Source organism: Monodon monoceros, unplaced genomic scaffold (assembly GCF_005190385.1).
Source record: "Monodon monoceros isolate NGI ecotype Baffin Bay Population unplaced genomic scaffold, NGI_Narwhal_1 Super_Scaffold_14, whole genome shotgun sequence".
NCBI lineage: Eukaryota > Metazoa > Chordata > Mammalia > Artiodactyla > Monodontidae > Monodon > Monodon monoceros.
This window is the reverse complement of record NW_021703770.1, coordinates 1,388,160-1,411,784: the sequence shown is the minus strand read 5'-3', so window position 1 is coordinate 1,411,784 and position 23,625 is coordinate 1,388,160. Positions and strand designations below refer to the sequence as shown.

Sequence of the window (23,625 nt, the reverse complement as noted above, 5' to 3'; positions counted from 1 at the left end):
GAGAGATAACTGACCTAATGGAAAGTAGAGTGTACCCCTCTCCTTAAAAGGGCACACAGAAGAGGAGGTTGTGGTCCCCAGCACATGCTGCTTTACACACGCTGGCCCCAGATGGCAAAGGATGGAAGTCGCCCACTAGGCCACACTGACACACTCGGAGACAGTGAGCCTACAGAAGGCCTTGCTTTCCCCAGGCGTCCTGGTTTGATTCATTTGTAAAACCAGAAGCCACCCCAGCATTTTTATCTCAAAGAAACATTCTGTCTGATAAGAGGAAAATGTCTTCAGAAAGTTAAGATCTGACTGAGGCCCTAGAATCTATCACATGAGAGAAAAACAGAAAAGAGAGTTTTCCAGTAAATTTGTCCTGACTCAGAGGAGTCTGGAGCCGACCAAGGAGCCCCCCCAATCCCACCGAGCCCCAACCCCACTGCACATCGCAGGGTCATCGCCCAGAGTGAAAGGCTCTGTGGAGTCCTGGGCTGCGCACAGGCTTGGGCGCTCACCTTGACACCCTCGTTGTAATTGTCTCCGGGGCTGCCGAGGCTGGCAAGGCTGCTCAGGTGCCCAGGGGCTCCGGGACGCGGTGGTTTCTTTGGTGGAGCTGCAGGATCTGGTAAGGGAATGACTCCCATTACTTAACGTACATTAATGAAGAGAATGGAAACCACCCCCAAACAAACAAACACAGATTCATGTTATTACAACAGAAGCTAATCTCAGAGAGGGCACCCTACAGAGGTGTTTCTGATGCATTAGAGCAGTAAAGTCTGTTTTCCAACATTCTAGTCATGGGCTGAATTTGGTAAACATCATACTTGCTATGGTCTGTAGGGGGAAAAGTGTTAACACAACATGAAGTTTTTCAAAACTAAGAAACTATACACCAAAACCCCCTCCCTCCAAATTATACAAATTTTGTGACACTCGATTCATTTCTTCATTTACCTGGTTTGCCCACAGGCTGATATATGTGCTGGTTTCCAGTCTATGGGGAAAGAAAAAGCCAGGTCAATGCAGCAGGGCGCACAACAGGATAACGGCCTCCCCTTCCCACCCTCTCCACCCACCCCCTTGACCCCTGGGCTAAACGCTGGGGTCAAAGACCAACAAGATGGGGGAGGGGCCAGCCTTCAAGGCCTCAGGTGGGGACAGGGGATTAGATTAGGCTAATAAGCAAATAATGCCAATGGGGTATGGGATAAGGGCTGCCATAGGAGGAATCACGATTGGAACACGGTCAGGGGTGGTCACACCAATTTCAAATTTTCTTTAAAGAAATTATGCCCATGGAAGTCTCCAGTTCAACTTCATGGGTGTGAAATATGTCCTGTGTCCGGAAACTCTCCCCCACCCCCTCCTTCTCTGATTACAAGAAGGAGTGCCATCAGAGACAATGACAACGAGAAGAGGCTTCCGAGCACTGGGATGTCTACGTTGCCACTGTCACCTGAAGAACCTGGTGTGACACCTCCATCCATTCTGGACCAGCCACAGGCCAAGCCAGGAAGCCAAACCAGCCCAGGCACAGGGAAAAAGGCAGGTTCACATGGGACGAGCCCTAGTCTAGGGTGCCACGCCTGCAGCTACGATTAGAGCCACTTATCCTAGGCTGACTGAATGAAAAGAAGTATCTTCAAACTATATCCTACTTTTGAAAAGAGGGACTTTCCTTGCTTATTTTAAAACAATAAACTGGCTAAAACACATATACTTTAAGGTGCTTTACTTTTACGGAAGGTGTGAGGAACAGGATTCCTTGACACAGTGGGAAGTGGGCCAAAACCTTGCAAAGAGACAGGCTGCGGCTGTGCTGTGTTGTGCTCACTGACCAGCAGTAAAAAGACTTATAAAGAATTTCCTGATACTCAGGGAACAAGAAAGTGCGATAATTAGAAAATCCTATTCACAGAACTTTCTGGATCAGTTCAACAGATGTTATGTATGTCCCTGTGCGCAGAGGCTGATGGGCTGGGCAGTGGGCCGGGCCGGGCTCTGGTTCTGCTGCGTGTGCAGTGCTGGCCCTGGAGTGAGTCACTCACCGGTTTGAGGCTTTGGTTTTCCCATTTGAACGCGGAGGCTAGTGACACTTACCCCCTATGGGGGGGTTGTCACAAAATGAACATGCTGCCAACTTGCGTATTATTTCGAAAATCTAAATAGTTTTTATTTTTACTTTTTATGCACATAGACAGGATCAATTTCCATGAGGCAGTGACTAGTGTCTATTAACTAGCTCAGACCTACTGACAGTCTGCACTGCTTTCCAGCGAAACGCTTCTCCCTGAAACTGGGGCCCACTTTCAAAAGTGTTAAGTTGGAGCACTTGGAGAAGTGGGCCAAACCATACAGTTATCTTAGCAAAGCACAGAAGCAGAAGAGCCAGCAACCGTCAGCGTGTGTTATGAGCCCCACAGCTTAACCCAGACCCTGGAGGGGAGAGGCCTGCAGAGCAGGCTGGCGCCTGGTCACGCTCTGAGTGCCCTGTCCGGCGTCCGGCATGGGGACCAGTGACCTTGGGCAAGTTTCCTACGAGCCTCAGTTGACTCATTTGTGGCGTGTGGATGGCACGGCACCTGACCTGACAGGAGTGCTGAGGACTTATGAGGTGACAGGAGGGAAGCACCCGGCGCAGCACCTGCTCCATCAGGACTAAGTGCTCCTACTGTCACCCAGGCCTGGTGTGCGGCAAGTACTATGAGATCACAAGCGGCCCCGTCATGCGTCGTCTGTTTCACAAAGTGTTTCTCAATAATCCTTCTGTCTCATCATTCATTCATTCACTCCACATACGTTCTGGGTACCTTCATACATGCCACATCTTGGAACAGGATTTTCCTTTTCTAAAAAATGTTCCTATTAGTGATGTTATAAATAGCTGGTCCCTTGAATAGGGTTTACTTTCATGCTTATTCTCACTCTTTCCTCTTAACAATTTGGGACCAACTGCTCAATACGTTATCATTTTATTAACTGAAGAAGTCTTGGGCTTCCCTGGTGGCGCAGTGGTTGAGAGTCTGCCTGCCGATGCAGGTGACACGGGTTCGCACCCCGGTCCAGGAAGATCCCACATGCCGCGGAGTGGCTGGGCCCGTGAGCCATGGCCGCTGAGCCTGCGCGTTCGGAGCCTGTGCTCTGCAACGGGAGAGGCCACAGCAAGTGAGAGGCCCACGTACCGCAAAAAAAAAAAGGAAGTCTTGATGCACACTGTTAAGTTACAGGTATACAGTATAGTGATTCACAATTTTTAAAGGTTATGCTCCATTTGTAGTTATTATAAAATATTGGCTATATTCACTGTGTTCTACAATACGTCCTTGAGGCTGATTTTTTTTTGGCCACACCGTGCGACTTGTGGGATCTTAGTTTCCTGACGAGGAATTGAACCCGGGCCCTAGCAGTGAAAGCGCCAAGTCCTAACCACTGCATCGCCAGGGAATTCCCACTGTAGCTGATTTTATACAAAATAGTTTATACCTCTTAATCTCCTACCCTTGTATTGCCCCTCTCCACTGTTAACCACTAGTTTGTCCTCTATATCTGAGTCTTTTCGTTATATGCACTAGTTTGTAAGTGATACTATACAATATTTGTCTTTCTGACTTATTCACTTGGCATCATACCCTCCAAGCCCATCCATGTTGCTGCAAATGACAAAACTTCATTTTTTATGGCTAAGTAGTATTCCATTGTATATATACACCACAGCTTCTTTATCCATTCATCTGCTGATGAACTTGGGTTGCTTCCATATCTTGGCAATTATAAATAATGCTGCTATGAACACTGGAGTGCATGTATCTTTTCAAGTTAATGTTTCTGTTTTTTTTCGGATATATGCCCAGGAGTGGGATTGCTAAATCATATGGTAGTTCTATTTTTAGTTTTTTGAGACCTCCATACTGTTTTCCACAGTGGCTGCACCAATTTACATTCCCACCAGTGTACAAGGGTTCCCCTTTCTCCACATCCTCACCAACATTTGTTATTTGCGTTCTTTTCGATAATGGCCATTCTGACCAGTGTGAGGTGATATCTTACTGGGCTTTTGATTTGCATTTCTCTGATGATTAGCCATGTTGAGCATCTTTTCATGTGTCTGTTGGCCATCTGTATTTCCTCTTTGGAAAAATGTCTATTCAGGTCTTCTGCCCATTTTTTAATTGGGTTGCTTTGTTTTTTCTGACATTGAGTTGTATGAGCTGTTTATATATTTTGTATATTAACCCCATATGGGTCATATCACCTGCAAATATTTTCTCCCATTCAGTAGGTTGTCTTTCATTTTGTCAATGGTTTCCTTTGCGGTGCAAAAGCTTTTAAGTTTAAATTGGTCCCATTTCTTTATATTTGCTTTTATTTCCTTTGCTTTAGGAGACAGATCAAAAAAATATTGCTATGATTTATGTCAAAGAGTGTTCTGCCTATGTTTTCCTCTAAGAGTTTTATGGTTTCTGGTGTTATATTTAGGTCTCTTAAAAATCATTAAAAACTTTTAAAAAAATTTTTGTTTCCGATCTTAAAGTCTTTAATCCATTTTCAGTTTATTTTTGCATATGGTGTTGGAGAATGTTCTAATTTCATTCTTTATGTGTAGCTATCCAGTTGTCCCAGCACCACTTACTGAAGAGACTGTCTTTTCTCCATTGTATATTCTTGCCTCCTCTGTCACACCTTAATTGATCATAAGTGCGTGGGTTTATTTCCGGGCTCTCTATTCTGTTCCATTGATCTATATGTCTGTTTTTGTGCCAGTACCTTACTGTTTTGATTACTATAGCTTTGTAGTATAGTCTGAGGTCAGGGAGAGTGATTCTTTCAGCTCTGTTCTTCTTTCTCAAGATTGTTGTGGCTATTTGGGTTCTTTTGTGTTTTCATACATATTTTAAAATTATTTGTTCTAGTTTTATAAAACATGCTATTAGTATTTTGATAGGGATTGCACTGAATCTGTAGATTGCCTTGGGTAGTATGGTCATTTTAACAATGTTACTGCTTCCAATCCAAGAACACAGTATATCTTTCCATCCGTTTGTGTCCTCTTCAATTTCTTTCATCAGTGTCTTCTAGTTTTCCGAGAACAGGGCTTTTACTTCTTTAGGTAGGTTTAATCCTAGGTATTTTATTCTTTTTGATGCGATGATAAATGGGATTGTTTCCTTAACAGGAAACAATGAACAATAGTTCATTCCTAATCTACAGAAATGTAACAGATTTCTGTATATTAATTTTGTATCCTGTAACTTTACCGAATTCACTGATGAGCTCTAGTAGTTTTCTGGTGGCATTTTTAGAACTTTCTATGTAAGTATCATGTCATCTGCAAACAGTGACAGTTTTACTTCTTCCTTTCCAGTTTGGATTCCTTTTATTTCTTTTTCTTGTCTGATTGCTGTGGCTAGGACTTCCAATACTATGTTGAATAAAAGTGATGAGAGTCAGCATCCTTGTCTTGTTCCTGATCTTAGAGGGAATGCTTTCAGCTACATGTCATCTTTCCAATATAAAGAGTGAGCACTGCATGTGGAGATGTTAACTGGGGAACAGTGTGATTTTGCACTTGTGGACTAAGGAATGCCTAATATTCTGTCTGCAGAGCCCATTGTGCCAGCATATCTTATGGGAAATGCCAAACCTTCACATGCTGGCAACTGAACACATCTTCTAGGGGCCAGATCTTAGGGGGAGCTGGATTTTAGAGCACAGAGTAGGGAAAACTATGCATCTCGGAGCTGGATGACGACACAGTCTAATGTATGTATGTATGTATGTGTGTATGCATGTGTGTCTAGAAATGAAATGGTTTATTTCTACTCATAAACCTTATTAGGGTGGATGGAGATTTATCTCCCTAAGTCCGTTACCCAGCAAGTGCACGTTTCCCCTTTTTACTGGGGATTTAAGTTTTAAAGAAATCTGTATTTATTTTAACCAGATATCTGCTAATGGAAATCATAACAATTTTAAATACTCTCCCCTGAAGACCAGGGAATATTTCTAGCGGGCTTTAAATATATTTGGAATAATGATAATAAGCTAGGTCTTTAAAGAGAATTTCAGGCATTTCCCCCTACAACACCCAGCAGAAAAAAATCTTGCTTGAACAAGTTTTCTGTGACTGACTGTGGAAACTTTCATAAAACACGAAACAAGAGTATAAAAATTTAGCAGATGACAACTTGCTGTAGCAACCATTTGTGTATGTATTTCTTTAGGACACAGAGAGTTCAGCTTACTATTGAAAAGAGTGTATTAGTAATGGGGTAGAAATTCTTCTACCTAAATATGCATGTTGGGCTGTGTACTGTAAGTTTTAATAATCTTGGCTAAAACGTTGATTTTAGTTATAGAATGAATTACTGTGTTCCATATGACAAATGCTAGTAAGCTTGGATATCCCAGGACACAAAGTGGTCCAGATCCTGATGAGAACGTGGGCAGCTGCTTACCGGGCCCTGAGGACCTCCATCCTCCCTGTCGATGCTGCCTCGAGAGAGCCGCACGTCAGGTTTCTACAGAAACGAAAGCAAACCGAACAGTTTCATTCTTGGTTTGAAAATCACTGACATATTTCTGTACTAAGTTTCTTCCTTTTGTAACACAATTGTCCTCTGAACAAGAAGAGTTAAAAGTTCCCCAGTTTCACAAAAATTCTCAAAGCCCAGTGGTGACAAGCCCAGGTCAACTGCCCCAGCAAAGCCCCTTTCTCCGCACATGTGTATAGCTAACAGGACTGGCACCTGTGCCCTGACCCCATACGACACATGAAGATGTGCACTCCACCTCTCTTCCTAGCAGCAAAGCGAGTTTTCTTCACCTAGAAAATCCCCACCCCAGGAGGAGGCACCAATGCCCGCCTCCTGGCAGGTTAAGGCTTATATGTACTTGGCTGTCTTGCCAAAGCAGCAAATGGTCCAGTGACAAGTTTTCCCCCGGCACTGCATCCAGAATACAGAAACCAAACAGCGAAGTCTTGACTTAATATAAGTAAGAGTAAATGAATTTCACTAACATAAGATTAACAAAGTAGGCCACATGCTGTCAAGGTGTGGAGCTTGGTAGGTTTTCTCCTCGTGAAAGCAATGCTGTGAGGTGGCCCCAGCCTGCCCCACGATGGCATGGATTTCACGGAGTCACCAGGCAGCCACACTGACTCCTGCCCCCTGCCCCCGCCAGGCACACTGGCTGACCGCTCATCTCTTAGTCTCTGCCAGTCTGCTGTATCTTACAGACCCTCTATTTGGCAGAGATCAGGCAGTCACAACTTCCTTGTTAGACAAAGAACGTCTTGACATCTGATTCGTCGTACTTTCTACACCTGAGGAGGGCCCAATGCTGAGGACACCAACCGCAAGCACCTGTCGGGGGTGTTGATGGAGAAACGAGCTTCGTCTTTCTTTTAAATGTGTGTTTTCAAAAGTGAAACCATGTCATATAATTTCATAACCTTCATATAATATTATATAGTGGAAATTGGTAAAAACGTTAGAATACTGTATAATATTCCAGAGCATGAATGTTGTCACACACAGAGAAAGGTGGAAACAGCCTGGGCTCTGGCAGTAGCCATCGGGGTTCAGGTCAGCCTCCCGCCCTTGCCAGCTGTGTGACCCAGGCCTCAACTTCTTCATCTCTAAGACGGGGCGATAACAGCACCTGCCATGCACTACCCCAATCCTTGTCAGGATTAAACGAGTTAATATTGGCAAAGTACTGAGTCACTGCCATGTACGTGTCAAGTAGAATAAACAGTTATCCTGCTGTTTGTTGAACATTTGGGCCATTTTCAACATTTCAACTGTATAAATAGGCTGTGGGTAAACATCTTTGTACACAAATCTTTGACTAAATTCCTGATTAGTTCCTGGGGACAGATTTCTAAGAACTGAATTACTGAGTCACAGGGTTTAAACATTTGCAAAATTGAGCGTATCAGCTGCCAAACTGGTCCTGCCTTGGTCCGCGATGGACTGTGCCCCAGCACTGCTGGACTTCACTTAAAATTTGCAGCCAATCAATAAACAAAATGCCACCTGTTGCAATCTGCCCCTCCCCCTTCCTTAAATAGTAGAACGTCTGTTTCTCCTCTCACAGATGCTAAGCTGCCTTGGACAAGGTTCACCTCTCCTAACCCATTTCCTCACCCAGACAGTTATTATAAGGATTAAGTAAGTGCTTGGCACAGAAATGTGCACATATGAGATGGTTAGTAAATATGTGCTGAAGGAATGCATTAATAAAAATGCAAAGGAGAAAAGATTTTACAGAGGAGGAACGTGAAGCTTAGAAAGGCAGAACCGGTTGCTACAGGCGACACGAGCTGGATTCAATCAGGCAACAAATATTTAGTGAGTATCTTCTGTGTGCGGAAAATATTTTATTTTTACGTTTTTACTTAAACAAAAGCTGTTCATACATTGTTTGCTTATAGAGTAAGGTGCTGGGTTTCATGTATTTACATGAATTATCTATTTTTACTTTCATATAAAATACATGAAATGGCTTATTTTTCTTTATGCACAACAACTCCCCAATGATATACTTTTCCAAAGACAGAGTTTCAATCTTTTTTTTTTTTTTTTTGTGGGACACGGGCCTCTCACTGTTGTGGCCTCTCCCGTTGCGGAGCACAGGCTCCGGACGCGCAGGCTCAGCGGCCATGGCTCACGGGCCCAGCCGCTCTGCGGCATGTGGGATCTTCCCGGACCGGGGCGCGAACCCGTGTCCCCTGCATCGGCAGGCGGCCTGTCAACCACGGCGCCACCAGGGAAGCCCCAGCGTTTCGATCTTAAAGGAGGCCTATCTATGTAAAGTCCACTTGTGTTCCATGAATAGAAATATTTAAGCATTTTCCTCATATAGTCGACAGAGCCTGTCTGCATAAAAGTGTCATGCTGGGAACTAAAGAGCAATCTAGCCAAAGACAGCCTGTCAAAAAGAAGAGATTCTATTATTGTTTCTGCTACTGGGTGAAGCTAAATTCTCCTGTTTTCCCCTTACAGAATATTCTAGATCTCTAGCCCTCTGGGGCCCACAACCAGCTGCCCCAGGACCCAGCCCCTCTTATCAGCAGGCTGGCAGCCACTGGACAAGGCAGGGCCAGGCAGCCAACAGGGCTGGGCCAGCCAGCCAACAGGGCTGGGCCAGCCTCACCTACCAGCTGCCCACGGTAGCTGGCCCAGCCACAGCAGAAGGACCCACACAACCCACACATGGGACAAAAGCATACAGCTCTGGTGACCAAAGGGGAGGGTGCTGCTGGGTTCCATAGGATGTCTCTTACATAAGGCCACTTCTCCAAGATTGAAAAAATGTAACTGACCCTTCCTAATACACAGAGGTAAACACAGAGAATTAGGCAAAATGAGGAGACAGAGGAATTCCAAATAAAAGAATAAGACAAAACCCCAGAAGAAGAACTAAGCCAAGTGGAGATATGCAATCTACCGAAGAAAGAGTGCAAGGTAATGATCATAAAGACAGTCAACAAACTTGGGAGAAGAATGGGTGAACACAGTGAGAGTTTAACAAAGAGTTAGAAAATACAAAGAAGCACCCAACAGAGCTGAAGAATACAATAACTGAAAAAATACACTAGAAGGAATCAACAGTAGACTGGATACAGAGGAATGGGGAACGGATCAGTGAACTGGAAGGCAGAGTGGTGGAAATCATCCAAGATAAACAGAAAAAAGAAAAAAAAAAAAAAAAGAGGACAGTTTGAGACCTCTGGGACAACATCAAGCATACTAACATTCAAATTATAGGGGTCCCAAAAGGAGAAAAGAGAAAGGGGTGGAGACCTTATTTGAAAAATATCACAGCTGAAAACTTCCCTAACATGGGAAGGGAAAGAGACATCCAAGTCGAAGTACAGAGAATCCCAAACAAGGTGAACCCAAAGAGGTCCACACTAGACACATAATTAAAATGGCAAAGACTAAAGATAAAGAGAGAATCTTAAAACCAGTAAGAGAGAAGCAACTTGTTACGTACAAGAGAACTGCCATAAGACTATCAGTTGACTTTTCAACAGAAACTCTGCAGAGGCCAGAAGGAGTGGAACCATACATTCAAAATAATGAAAGGAAAACACCTACAACCAAGAATACTCTACCCAGCAAGGCTATCATTCAGCTTTGAAGGAGAGATAAAGAGTTTAACAGACAAGCAAAAGTTACGTAAAAGAGTTCAGCACCACAAAACTGGCTTTACAAGAAATGTTAAAGGGACTTCGCTAATCAAAAAAGAAAAGACCATAACTAGAAATATACAAATTATGAAAGGAATTCCCTGGTGGCACAGTGGTTAAGAATACGCCTGCCAATGCAGGGGACACGGGTTTGAGCCCTGGTCCAGGAAGATCCCCATGGAGCAACTAAGCCCACGTGGCACAGCTACCGAGCCTGCGCCCTAGAGCCCATGAGCCACAACTACTGAGCCCACGTGTCACAACTACTGAAGCCTGAGTGCCTAGAGCCCATGCTCCGCGACAAGAGAAGCCACCACAGTGAGCCTGCGCACTGCAAGGAAGAATAGCTCCCGCTTGCCTCAACTAGAGAAAGCCCGCGCAACAACGAAGACCCAATCCAGCCAAAAAAATAAATAAATAAAAGTAATAAAGTTTCCTTTAAAAAAAAAAAGTATGAAAACAAACAAACAGGGGCTTCCCTGGTGGCGCTGTGGTTGAGAGTCCACCTGCCGACGCAGGGGACACAGGTTCGTGCCCCGGTCCGGGAAGATCCCACGTGCCGCGGGGCAGCTAGGCCCGTGAGCTATGGCCACTGAGCCTGTGCGTCCAGAGCCTGTGCTCTGCAACGGGAGAGGCCACAACAGTGACAGGCCCGCGTACTGCAAAAAAATAAATAAATTAAAAAAAAAAAATAGAACTATCATATAATCCAATAATTCTAGTTCCGGGTATTTTTCTGAAGAAAACCAAAAAACTGCTTTGAAAAGATATATGCACCCCTACGTTCACTGCAGCATTATTTACAATAGCCAAGATATGGAAGCAACCTAAGTTCCCACTTATAGAGGAATGGATAAAGAAGGTGTGGTACATATACACACAATGGAATATTAGCTGGCCGTAAAAAAGAATGAAATCTTGCCATTTGCAACAACACAGAGGGTATCATGCAAAGTGAAGTCAGTCAATCGGAGAAAGACAAATACTGTATGATTTCACTTATATGTAGAATCTAAAAAAACAAAAAACAAATAACCTCCCCAAAACCAAATGAACAAACAGAACAGAAACGGACTCACAGGTACAGAGAACAGGTGGTTGCCAGAGGGGAGGGGTGGGGGGGGATGAGTGAAATAGGTGAGGGAGATTAAGAGGGACAAACTTCCAGTTATAAAATAAATGGGTCAATGAGATGTAATGTACAGTGTGGGGAATGGATTGGCTAATATTGTAATAACTTTGTATGGTGACAGATGTAACTAGACCTACACTGATGATCATTCTGTAATATATAAAAATATTGAATCACTATGTTGTACACCTGAAACTAATATAATACTCTAAGTCAATTACACTTCAAAATAAAATATTCTGGATCTGAAGATAGTAATACTAAAGACAAAAAGGAGGCAAAGGCAATTTCTATTTAAAATCTTACAGAAATGGGTAACAGACATAAAGAACGTCTGGGCCTATTTGATTATTTTCCCCATCAGGTATGCATTTTCTTTCTTTTTTTCAAATTCAGGTATAACTTGTATACAACAAAGCCCACAGTTCTTAAGTGTAAAGGTCAGTACCCCTGCCTAACACGCCACCCCAATCAAGACACAGAGCAGATAACCCGCAGGCTCCAGTTCGCCAAAGGGACCCCTCCTCTGACTTCCAGCCCAGACGACTGCTTCTGAACTTCATACAAATGGGTCCTGTAAGAAGCACTCTTGTGTGTCTGACATCTTTTGTGAACACGGTGTCTAAGATTCAGCCCTGTGGTTGTGTGTAGTAGTTTGTTCGTTCTTACTGTTGTGCAACATGCCCTTGTTGCATCCGTTCTGCTGTTAACGGGCAGGTGGGTTATCTCCAGTTCTTTTCCGTGTGGGCATGCATATTCCCTTCTCTTAGGCAACAGATGGGGGCTGAAGGCGCTGCTTTCGGTTTTGGGAACACAGTAACCAACCGTTCAGGCTTGATCTCTAGTTCCATGTTGCTATCGCTCTAGAAAACTTCAAACCTAAGGCTTTCAACTCAAAGTCCTTTCCCCTTGCACTACACATTGTCTTCAAATCTGGACTGTGGAATACACATGGGAGGGATGTGGCCTGGCTGAGAGCAGAGTCCCCGTCTTGGACTCTCTGACCCCGTCTTGATGTTCACCTTTCATTCCTGCTGACTGGCTCTGCTGCGAGAGGGAAAACAGCTCAAACATTCATTTCCTTTCTCAGGACACAAAGCAGGCTTTATATACTCAAAACTTTCTCATTTTAAAATTAAAATCCTATCTTCAGCACAGCCCTGCATTAGAAAATGACTGTGTGCATGGCAATAAAAATAAACAAGTAACACAGTTACTCTCTCTTTAAGCAGCACCCAATAGGAAAGAAAGTCCTCTCAATGGACTGAGGTTCTAGTCAAGGCTGCCAGCTCTCTCTCTGGCCAGTTTGCAAGACAGCTTTTACAGCCGTGGATTCACAGGCACAGAGGCAACTCAGAAACCACTCGGGCTGCACTGAGATCACAGAAGGGGGTGGGGACACCACAAAGACCCTGTGCTGTAGGTCACAGCTGTGTGCCCCAGGGCAAGAGCCTGCCTTATGTGTGCTGATGGAGGGATGCTCGACTCGACTCTCCAAAGTGCTCGATAAAAAGTAACCTCATACAATGATGTAAGTCCTAAAACAGGAGGCTTCAATACACAGCTATCGATTCTGATCTGTCAGAAAAAATCTGGGAATCGCTACTGACAAAGCAACTTTAATTTTTCCAGTAAGAACATGACTCTTCCACCCGGGTACAAGCTGACCTCACGGAAAGGAGCGGCAGGGCTGCTCCCAGCACAGTCTGAGGACCAGGGCGGGTCAGGAATGATTTGCTGTTACCAGGTCGTGATGAGACAGAAACAGAGGATGAGCATCTTTAGAAATTTCTAGAGCAATCTGAAATAGTAATTTTTAGGTCTGTTGGAGCTCATAATAAAAGTCTGTATACCTTTTTAAAAATTTCCTTTATCTAGTAACTGCTTCTTATTTTATTTCACTAGAGTATCAGGTCTACAGTGGTTTAGGAAAAAAAAATAGAAACAGGTCCTCCTTCACTGACAGCTTGAGAAGCCTGCACTGGGAAGCACCTGGGCCTAAAAGGCTCCATGTCCTGCATGCAGATTCTGCCTCCTCGGGGAAACATGGCGGTCAGACACAGCCAGGGCCTTGTTAGCCAGCTGCTAAAAATAGCCTACCTAAGGGAGCCCTAACAACAGCAAAAATGAATTAAGGGGGAAAAAAAACCCCAAAAGACAAACAACGAATTAAGGTTCACTGATAACAAATAAATCCAGTGAAAGGGTGTCCAGCTCCTGCGTGATACCAGCGACGCTCCTTTGCAGAATCCCTTCGACACTGGCTAAAATCTCTCACCCCATCTATTACACTCATCTCGGGTTGGGAGCCGCCTGCAGGTATTCTGGGCGATGTGTACGATCTAGGATTCTAGATTCTCATCAATGCAGCGCTCCTGGCTGCTACAGAGAACAAACTGAATGAGAGATTAAAAGCCCTTGGAAAAATTAATGGTGTATTCCTTATCCCTTCCACTGTCTACGCGTTATACATTTAATCCTCCACTCAACCCTACAGAAAAGCATTCTCGCATTTTACAGAGGAAATTATAATTATCTTACGGATTAACAAATCACAGCATAGAGAGGTTAAACAACTTACGTAGGGCCGCGGTAACTAGGATTTTGAAGCTTTCCCTAGCTGACCCCAGCGCCTAGGCTCCTGCACTCGGTGTGCCCTCACCCTGGCATGTTCTTCAGCTGCTCAGCCTGCCCTGATGGCCCTGCATGCTGGGCCTCCCCTGCGCTCCGTCCGCTCTGTCACAACCAGGGCTGACCTAGAGGGGCTGCGTCTCAAGGACAGGAAGGATGGAGGGCCCCAGGTGGTCATCCTGTGGCGGTCACCGGGAGGTTTTAAGTCAGAGAAGGCCAGGATCAGACCCGAGGTGTAGAAATGTCACCGCGGCTGCGGCACGAAACACAGCTTGGAGGGGACAGGATCTCAGAGGTGCCATGTGCGACGCCTCAGCCTTGACATTTACTTGCCCTCACCTCCTCACCTTCCCTCCCCTGGCAGCAGCGCTGTGGCTCGCTCACCCAGTTGCTCACGCCGAGGCCGGGCCCGTCCTGACGGCTCACTTGCTCTCAGCCCCCCACCTACACCGGCTGCCTGACCAACGGCCAACGCAGATGGGGCAGGGATTATTCGACTGAGGACATCAACACTGTTCTGATCTTGAAACCATTAGCAATGACAATAATAAATCACTCTGCTTATGAAGATCGACAGGAAATTCTAATAAAACATCACAAACAAAAGACACCAGGACCTTCAAAGGATCATCAACCACGACTTAGTGGGGACTTCTCTCTGGAATGAGGGTCCAGCATAAAACCAAGCAAAATGCTTCACATACTTCATCACGTTAAGCCTTTTAAAAGCTTTAAAAAGGTTAGTTTAAAAATAGAGAGCCAGCATTATACTTAATGGAGAAAACTATTACGGACATTATCTTTAAAAATAAAAGCAGGATGGGCTTCCCTGGTGGCGCAGTGGTTGAGAGTCTGCCTGCTAATGCAGGGGACAGGGATTCGAGCCCTGGTCTGGGAAGATCCCACATGCCGCGGAGCAACTAGGCCCGTGAGCCACAACTGCTGAGCCTGAGCGTCTGCAGCCTGTGCTCCGCAACAAGAGAGGCCGCGATAGTGAGAAGCCCGCGCACCGCGATGAAGAGTGGCCCCCGCTTGCCACAACTAGAGAAAGCCCTCACACAGAAACGAAGACCCAACACAGCCAAAAATAAATAAATAAACAAATGTGGGGTTTAAAAAAATAAAGCAGGCAAGAACCTGTTTAATACAAAGTTGGCAAGAGATGCTTCAGGGGCAATATGAGATACATAACTGAAAATGAAGAAAGAAAATGTTTTTTAAAAAGTGATAACCGTGCATGAATAGAAAAAATCCAAGGAAATCAGTCAGAAAAATTTCATGTGATGAATATTGTTACATACAAGATAATTTCCTAAAAATCATATGCATATACGGAAATAACAACTAAAAAGTTCAATGAAAATGAGATACCATTATCAGTGACGGCAAGCTCTAAATGAATGGGCAGTAATTTAATAAGGGAAGATATGGACTTAGAGAAAATTATAAAGTTACATGGGAGAAATAAAAGGGATCAGGAACAAATGGAAATGTCCCAGGCTGAGGAGACAGGTACACTGAGGCTGTCACAGGACACAGCACTGACTGGACTCCCCGGGGGGAGTTCATTATACGACTTCATTAGTGGATTTTCAACGTGGCACGGAAGCCATCTGGAGTGACAGAAATGTCACACGTATGGAGAATGGGTTATGTGGACTTAATGTATTTATCAAAACTCACCAAACTGTACGCTTAAGACCTGCGCAGTCCACTGTATGTAAATTATCTCAATTAAAAGGAACAAACCCTACGGCAGATGAGCCGGCAGTGTCTGGAGCCTCTGATTCAGAGTACCTGACATCACTGGGAAGATGGAGCCTGGGCCTGGGCCGATCACCTTCCCCACCAGCAAGCACTTCCCAAGGCATGAGCATACTTCCTGAGCCTGTCTGCCCTGCAAATTCCAATCTATCTGGAGGCCTGGGCGCCAGCATCATCCCGGCCCCGAGTGGCACCCCCAGGCCCCCCTCCTGCTCTCGCCGCCGGCTGCGCTCTGTCAGAGCAGCTCACAGCCGCGGCCTCCTCCACTCTCAGCGCGATCATACACCAGACACTGGTATTTACGTATACTAACTCGAGTTTGTAACACTGCCTTTTTAAAATACAAATCAATGCGGGAAAGTAGGCTATCTGGACAAAAGGTTAAAACGTAGGGCTAGGGAACAGCAGCTGTATTCTTGGAACTGATATAATATCCAAACAGATTTGCTCAGATTAGTATAGTAAATAATAACCAATTTTTGCCGCTTGCCTTATAATCTCAAGATACGCTTTGATTTAAATAATTTAGAATTTTGATATGATGAAACTTTTGTTCAAAAGTGAATGGTTCACAGCGCCCAGCAATATTTCGTATACGTTACAGTAAATGCACGTGCAGAGGAGCACTAGGCCGTGGGAGTGCCGAGCTGTGTGCAGCTGGGCCCTCCGGCTGGCAGAGTGGCGGGCACCAAAGACCCCGGCTCGGCCAACGCTACCCAGTGGTCTCGGGCAATTTCCTCATCTCTAACACGAGGGTAATAAAGGGTAGGTACACTGTCCTTTATTCTCGTTTCCAAAATCTAAAATGTACTAAAAGATTGGTAAGTTTGTTTGTTTTTCTAAGCTCGAAGGAAACTAATTTTGTGGCAAAACCTGACCTGAACTGATGTGAGGGCTGTCTTTACACCTGGTAATGTGAACACCTGTGTTTTGCTGTAAGCGTGTTAGTGCTTTTAACTCTGTATGCTTTTGGAATACTTATATAATATACGGCACGTGCGTCATATTTCATTAATTTTCTTTCTTTTTTTTTTTTTTTTTTGGCCGCACTGCAAGGCTTATGGGATCCTAGTTCCCCGACCAGGGATTGAACCTGGTCCCTGGCAGTGAAAGCGCTGAGACCTAACCACTGGACCACCAGGGGATTCCCTTCATTAACTTCCTAAAGCAAAAAAATAGTGTAGCACACAGAACCCTCAAGAGTTTCGGATAAAATATTTTGGACCTGTCTCTTCCCCACAGGGTGGTTATAAAGACTGAATGACTTTCTGTATGAGAAATATGTAGGATGGTGACCGACACGTGATAAGTATTTTGTACGATCTTAACCATTAAGCTGTGACAGGGCTGTGTGCATTAGTCCTGTCTGGAAGTTAAATGAGTGTGGGGTGTGTGTGATGTCTGCAGGCCTCAATTTTAAAAGAAAAAGAAAAGAAAGGTGAGAAAGTGCCTCCACCTAATGTGATTTGCTCCCAGGTCCCTGTTCGTGCCAAGATGGCCCTCACTCCCCCTGCAGCGAGGGCAGCGGCCACCCAGATAGGTTAAAACGTGCCTCACCAAACTTGTGCACAGCTTGCTTTGTTTAATTTGAAACTACAGTTTTCAAAAAGAAAGCCCCGTATAAAGAATGAAATCAGGATCACAGGTGATGAACCGCTGTCTCGTAAAACCATTGGTTGTTGATTTAATGTTTCTGTGCCTGTAGGACTCCCAGAGATGCATGAACAGCGTTGTATCCCCTCATCAGTGTCTGGTCCCTCAGCATAGAGGGTGACGTAGAGGTGGCCTCGGGATGTTTATGGTCAAAGCGTGAGGGACCAGCTCTGGACCAGCCAGGTATGGGCTTTGCGGAAGCACTCTGAGTCCTGGCTCCGTCCAGGCCTTCTTCTCTTCAGGCTACTTCAGGAAGGCTGAAGTAGCTGCGCAGGGTGACAGGGGAGGGGTCCTAAGGCTGAGGACCACGTGACACACACAGGCCACTCTGTCACCGCTCCTCTATCCCCAGGGACTTCTGAGGGGCTGTCGACAAGAGTTGTCCCAGGAAGACATCTGCTGCCCACAACCCCAGAGGCATGTGGCAGGAGGTCTGCATCTCTCAGACCTCGAACCAGAGGAGCCCAGGAAGGCAAGCCTGGGGACCCTGGGCTATCTAGTCATGTGCCCGGCAGTAGCAAGAGGCAGTGTCTTATGTGCAAGCTGACACTTCAGTGGGAGTCGTTTCTGTGTAAATGTGGCAGTAACACAAAACCACAGAAACGGTTCTACATCTGAGCCCGTGATTCTACTACAGACCTCCTAGAAATTTATCCTGAAAAAGTAATTCAAGAAAAGCGAACGACCCACTATTGCAAGTTTTAGGAAGCAGGTGGAAAACAAAGGCTCCTGCTCTGGGACACATGAGGCTTGCCGTCATCGGCAGTAGCGCTGACTCCAGAGGCTCGGGGAGCAAGAACTTTCTGAGACTCAGTTACCAGAAACCTCTCCTCCTTCTCCAGCCAGCGCTGGTCCTCTTCCATCTCCTGCTGCTGCCGGATCAGCCGCTCCTCCATCAGGTGGGTCGGCAGCACCTGCCCGATGCCACGCAGGTCCAGTGTTGCAGAGTCCTGGAGGAGGAGTTAAAAGGTCCACTCTCAGAAGTCTGTGTGTGAGGCTCTTACTTTTTTTTCTGTGTGTCTTTCCAAACAATTAAGCAAAACAGCAAGTGTGGTGGAAGTAGGGTCTCTTCTACTCTGCCGGCGGGAGCAACTTTTCTGAGGGTTACAAGTTAACGTGCGTGAAACAGCTTTAAAAAGCATACAACGGTTCACTTGCAGGGACCTACTCTAAAGAAGTGATCCAAGATATGCGGCAGAGAATGCATCATTAGTTAGAGCGAAAAAGTGGAAACAATCTGGAAGTAAAATAACGGGAGGAGGATTAAATACGACACACACATATTACAGAGTATAAAGCATGTGTACTCCAAGGAAAAGAGCTTGAAGAGCAGACAACTACAGATGTTCTTGGACTCAAAGAAATGATTTTTAATATTATAGGAGTGGTTCTTGGTTTTACCAAGAAAATTCAGTAAAAATTAACACGGTCCGCAGAGCTGGAGGCTGTCTGTTCCTTGGCCTCATGTAGGGCTCTGCTTTTCAAATGAATGGGCTAATGACGGTAGCATCTCTCCATCGTTTAGTGAAGATTCACAGACCCAGAGAGCATCTGATCTTCGAATGAGGGCATCTAAATTGAGAAATCTTAGGATTTAGAAATCCTGTACCTTGGGCACAGCCTCATCAGTTAACAAAGCAAAGCCCAAGAACATCCAATTTACCTCCACGTTGGGCTGCCACATCGATATCTCCTGTGGTCTGTGATTCCACGAATCTGTTTGGTCCAAAAGAGATGCCTGGCCTGGGTAGATGCTGCCAGCCACGGCTGTGATTCCATGTGAGCCAGGGTAGCCGGAGACCTGCGGGTGAGCGAAGCGGCCAGGTCAGGGTCTGACGCAGTACGACTTCTGCACAGTTCTGCTTTCCACGTGAAAGGAAGTAACTGAGATTACAGAGAATAATGTGGCAGCAGAATAACGGCTCCTCAAGCTTGTCCACGCCCTAATCCCTGGGACCTGTGTGAATATGGTAGCTTACATGCCAAAGGGACTGTGCAGATGTGATTATCAATTAGGAATCATTAGATGGGGAGATTATCCTGGACGATCTGAGTGGACCCAACGTGATCATAAGGGTCCCTAAAAATGCAAGAGGGAAGCAGAGGGGAGAGAAAGGGGGTGTGGCTACTGAAGAACAGTCAGAGAGATACTTGGGCTTTGAAGTGGAGGAACGGGCCACGAGCCAAGGAATGCAGGTGCCTCTAGAAGCCGGTAAAGCCGAGGAAACGGACTCTCAACTGCAGCCTCGAGAAAGGCCGTCTGTTATGGCCACAGTCGACAGCTAGTGCAAACAGACACTAGGAAACCAGAAATTCTTCACTTTGGAATTCTACAGTGCTGAGCGCAGACCATCCTCGGATGTAAAAGCAATGGGCCATAAACATGGTTAAGCCATCTCTCTACAAGTCCCTTTCCTGCCCAACTCACTACTACTCCACCAGCAAAGAACAAACAAGACCCCCAAATGCTTGTCCTCTAGTGAACCAGCGTGGATGGTGAGAGAAGGCAGGCCTTCACAGTCTACCAATGATCTCAAAGGCAGAGAAAAACATTTAGTTGGACACGGAGAAAAATTTCAAGGCAGAAGGAAAGTGAGAGGAATTTCTTTACATGGTTCTCCCTCAATCAAGAGAAAGAGAGACAAGGAATCAGTATCTGTTTCCCTAACTCATTAGGCTGCTACTGGGCAGCCAGGCTTGTCAGCTACTTTTTAAAGGAGATAAAGCACAGCCAAATCCATATTCCAAATTCCCTTCAACAAAGATTTCATGCATTTGTTAGGTCTCTAGGCATTGATTTATACCAAAACTCCATACTGACAATACGTAATTACTAAACTTTCAAATAAGATGTACAGGTAGTTCTCACAGTTTATTTGAATGAAAATATTTTAATAAAAAACTCTACTAAACATAAAATGCTGTATCAGCGACTATTTCTGGTCAGAAGGGATATATCACTGCCAGAGAACTTCTAGGAATTTTCACAACAAAGAGATTTCAAATGATCTAAGGCAGTTTCCTGTATGACACCAACGACGTGCAAGGATCAAATGAGCATTTCAAGCTGAAAAGGCCTACAGGAAATGTCCCATAGCTGTTCTTATTTACAAGGTAAGGAAACGTGGGGCTTGGGAGAGAATCATTCATTTGTTCGATGAAAAAAATGAATGTTTTAATTTATAAATATATACAATGTATATTTCCCCACCCCCAAATGTGCTGAAGAATAAAATAACACATCTTTTAACAGTAATGAACGGTATACCTGGTAGTGATTGGTCTGTACCATGTGCTGTGGGCTGGGATGAAACCCTTCGCTGGACCTCGGACTAGGATAACCAGGTCTGCTGGGCTGTGAACAAATCAACAGAGCATCACATGAATAAGTATCCCGATTATTTTGGTAAATCCGCATTTTATTAAAAAGAATAGAAAAAGATAATTTTCTATAAGAACTTAGTTGGAAAGAATGATAAAGGGTGTGAAGACATTTCCATGGGGGTAACAGTCTTTTCAACACATTATGCTGGGACAACAGGATATCCACATGCAAAAAATGAAGCTGGACCCCCCCGCCCTTCCCCACAACATACATAGAAATTAACTCAAACGTGAGAGCTAAAACGATAAAACTCTTAGAAGAAAACGCAGGAGTAAATCTTTGTGACCCTCTGGGTTAGGCCATGGTTTCTTAGGATGCCGAAAGCTCAGTCAACAAAAGAAAAGAGAAGATAAACTGGACTTCATCAAAATTAAAAGTTTTGTGTTGCAAATGACAACATCAAGAAAGTGAAAAGACAACCCGTGAATGGAAGAAAGTATCTGCAAATCATCTATCTGATAAGATTCATATCCAGAATATAGAAAGAACTCTTATAACTTCAACAAGAAAGTGGCAAATAATCTAAGTAAACAGTGTGCAAAAGATCTGAGTAGACCCAAAGAAGATATACCAATGGCCAATAAGCACATAAGAAGATGCTCAATACCATTCAGCATCACGGAAATGCAAACCTGGAGGCTTTCCTTTCTGCTCCTCACCGGCTGGGAGCACGTGGGTGAACCAGCCGGATTCTATTTCCTCATCTAAAGAACTGGGTTGACTTGGAGGGACCCTGAAGTCACTTCCAGCTCTAAAATCCTCATTGTTTGACACGTGAATTTAAAGTTCAGAGCAAAAAGAACGGTCTAGTCTGAAATGGAAGATGAAGTCAATAAAGTCTCCTAAACCTGAGGGATTTAACAAAGTGGAAACTCAGGGCTCTCCAGGCGAATAAAGACCAGACTTGAAGGAAATAGACTTGGGGCCCAGAGAGCCCAGGGGAGGAAGGAAAATGCCTCAGTGCCTGTGTCGCTTTCCCGTGGACACAGGTGGTCCTGGATGAACACACACTTCACTTTGGCTCAGTTCTGAGTGAGTCTGAGTCTCGAAACAGTGTCACCCCCCTCTGCCTGGAATGCGTGCCTCCTCCTGTCCCGGGTCTCCCGTGTCACCCCTCCCTCTCCCTCCTGACACAGAAGCGTATCCCCTGCTCTCCTACGAGCACGTGGACTGCAGCTACCCCTGCACTTGCTCCCGCCCTGCTGTGCGGGCCTGTTAAGCCTCTGAGGGTGGGAAGGCTCCCCCACCCTTTTAGCCCTGTCCCATTTCAGCCCCCAGGTGCAGTCTACTCCAAACTTAACTAAATGTGAGGACAGATCCCCAAGACCCCCTGAAAGAGGGAAGGGCATGAAGGGGGAGTCACGGGCTTTGCTTGTGTGCTAGGGTGACAATTTTGTTCCATGAAGCCCTTAGGGACTACTCTCCAGATTTATATTTTTAAAGGTTTCACTTGAACAAGTGGTTAAGAAGAGGCAGAAATGTCTGACTATCTCTGTCCTCTGACATTTCAGCGGCAACAGCCGTTTGAAAGGTGTGTGTTAATATGTATGCATTACAATGGTCATATGGCAAAGGCTTCCCGGAGTCCAAGTATGGGAGGGTGCAGACCCAGGAATTAGGACAGTATTCACAGCTATCTGACAGGTGGACAGTTGTGTCTGCTGGCTTACATTTTGGAGGTGGCAGGTTAAGTAACACAGGCAAAAATAAAAACTTTTACTCAAAAAAAAAAAAAAACAAAACTTTTACTCAATGTGTCCTACATGTAGAGCTAGGTGTCGTATGTACAATCTGAGAAGTCTGAGACCAATGGTACAAAGAAGTATTATCACCCCATTTTACAGAGGATAAAACAGAGGCTCAGAGAGGTCAGGTGATGCAAACAGGCTGCACAGCTGGTAATGGCAGAACTGCCTGCCTCCAGAGTCTGCTGTGCCGTGCTGCTACTCTATGACAAGCACACAGTGACTCACCAAATAAAAGGGGAATTACAAAGGGAAAGATCAAAGAACGGCAGAATCTCCACAGAACATCCTCCAGTGGCTCAAATACTTACATGGGTAGCAAACGGTAACACTTGTAAGGTTCCATTTCAAAATAAAGATAACAGATAAAAATATGAAAACATGTCTTACAGAAGATGAAACTACTGCACCAAGAATACCACAAAATGGAACTCTGTTAGCCACCCGCTGCGGAGAGCACGGACGTACTGCTAACAGTTCTGCTTTCCTTCTCTACAAGTACGGACTCAGCGTGGCGGCCAAGAGGGCAGGCCAGGAAATGGCCAGTGCCAGGCCGGGGCAACCTGCCCACTGTGCCTTCAAGAATGAGGTGGGGACCGGGCTGCCACAAAAGTCGAGTGAGCTGGGCTGGGCTGAGGCACCAGACGAGTCACCGCTACCAAGTACAAGGGTTAGCAGGCTGATTGCATCTCCTCCTCAAAGACAGAAACTTGGACTTTCATGAAGCAAATGACGGAGCTGGGGGAGTTTTTGTTGAAAGACTCGCAAGTGAGGAGGAAGAAAAAGGAAAACCCAACACATCCTACACTCGTGGTCCTAAGCTGGATGGCAGTGCCCCCGATGGGGGCCCAGGGTACCGAGAGGGCGCTCCTGCTGCCTGCAGGGCCCGGCACTGAAGGTGGCAGGCAGGTGGGAGGGACAGCGGGGCTGAACAGCAGGGCCTGCGCCACGTTCAGGTGTTTCTCCACCTTACACAGGTAAACAACAACAAGGAGCCCTGTAGTCTGAACCGAGAACCAACTCCGTCTGACATACAAACACAAATGGTATTTTGCATAGTTTATCAGACACTGAACTTTCCAGAAGAGCAACTACTGTGAATACTGATGGACAATTTTACTTT

The 23,625-nt window shown here is 45.2% G+C and overlaps 1 protein-coding gene across 11 annotated transcripts in view; it reads right to left on the bottom strand.

The window, feature by feature from the left end:
* Positions 1 to 23,625, bottom strand: part of PTK2 (protein tyrosine kinase 2) — a 253,684-nt gene that overhangs the window by 11,301 nt on the left and 218,758 nt on the right. For all 11 annotated transcript variants that reach the window (XM_029222747.1, XM_029222740.1, XM_029222744.1 and 8 more), the window contains 6 exons: positions 20,641 to 20,727; positions 19,036 to 19,173; positions 18,191 to 18,322; positions 6,450 to 6,512; positions 949 to 988; positions 507 to 613 (listed from right to left, as the gene is read on the bottom strand). In XM_029222747.1, the coding sequence (XP_029078580.1) occupies positions 507 to 613; positions 949 to 988; positions 6,450 to 6,512; positions 18,191 to 18,322; positions 19,036 to 19,173; positions 20,641 to 20,727 (567 nt within the window). The remainder of the gene's footprint in view (positions 1 to 506; positions 614 to 948; positions 989 to 6,449; positions 6,513 to 18,190; positions 18,323 to 19,035; positions 19,174 to 20,640; positions 20,728 to 23,625) is intronic.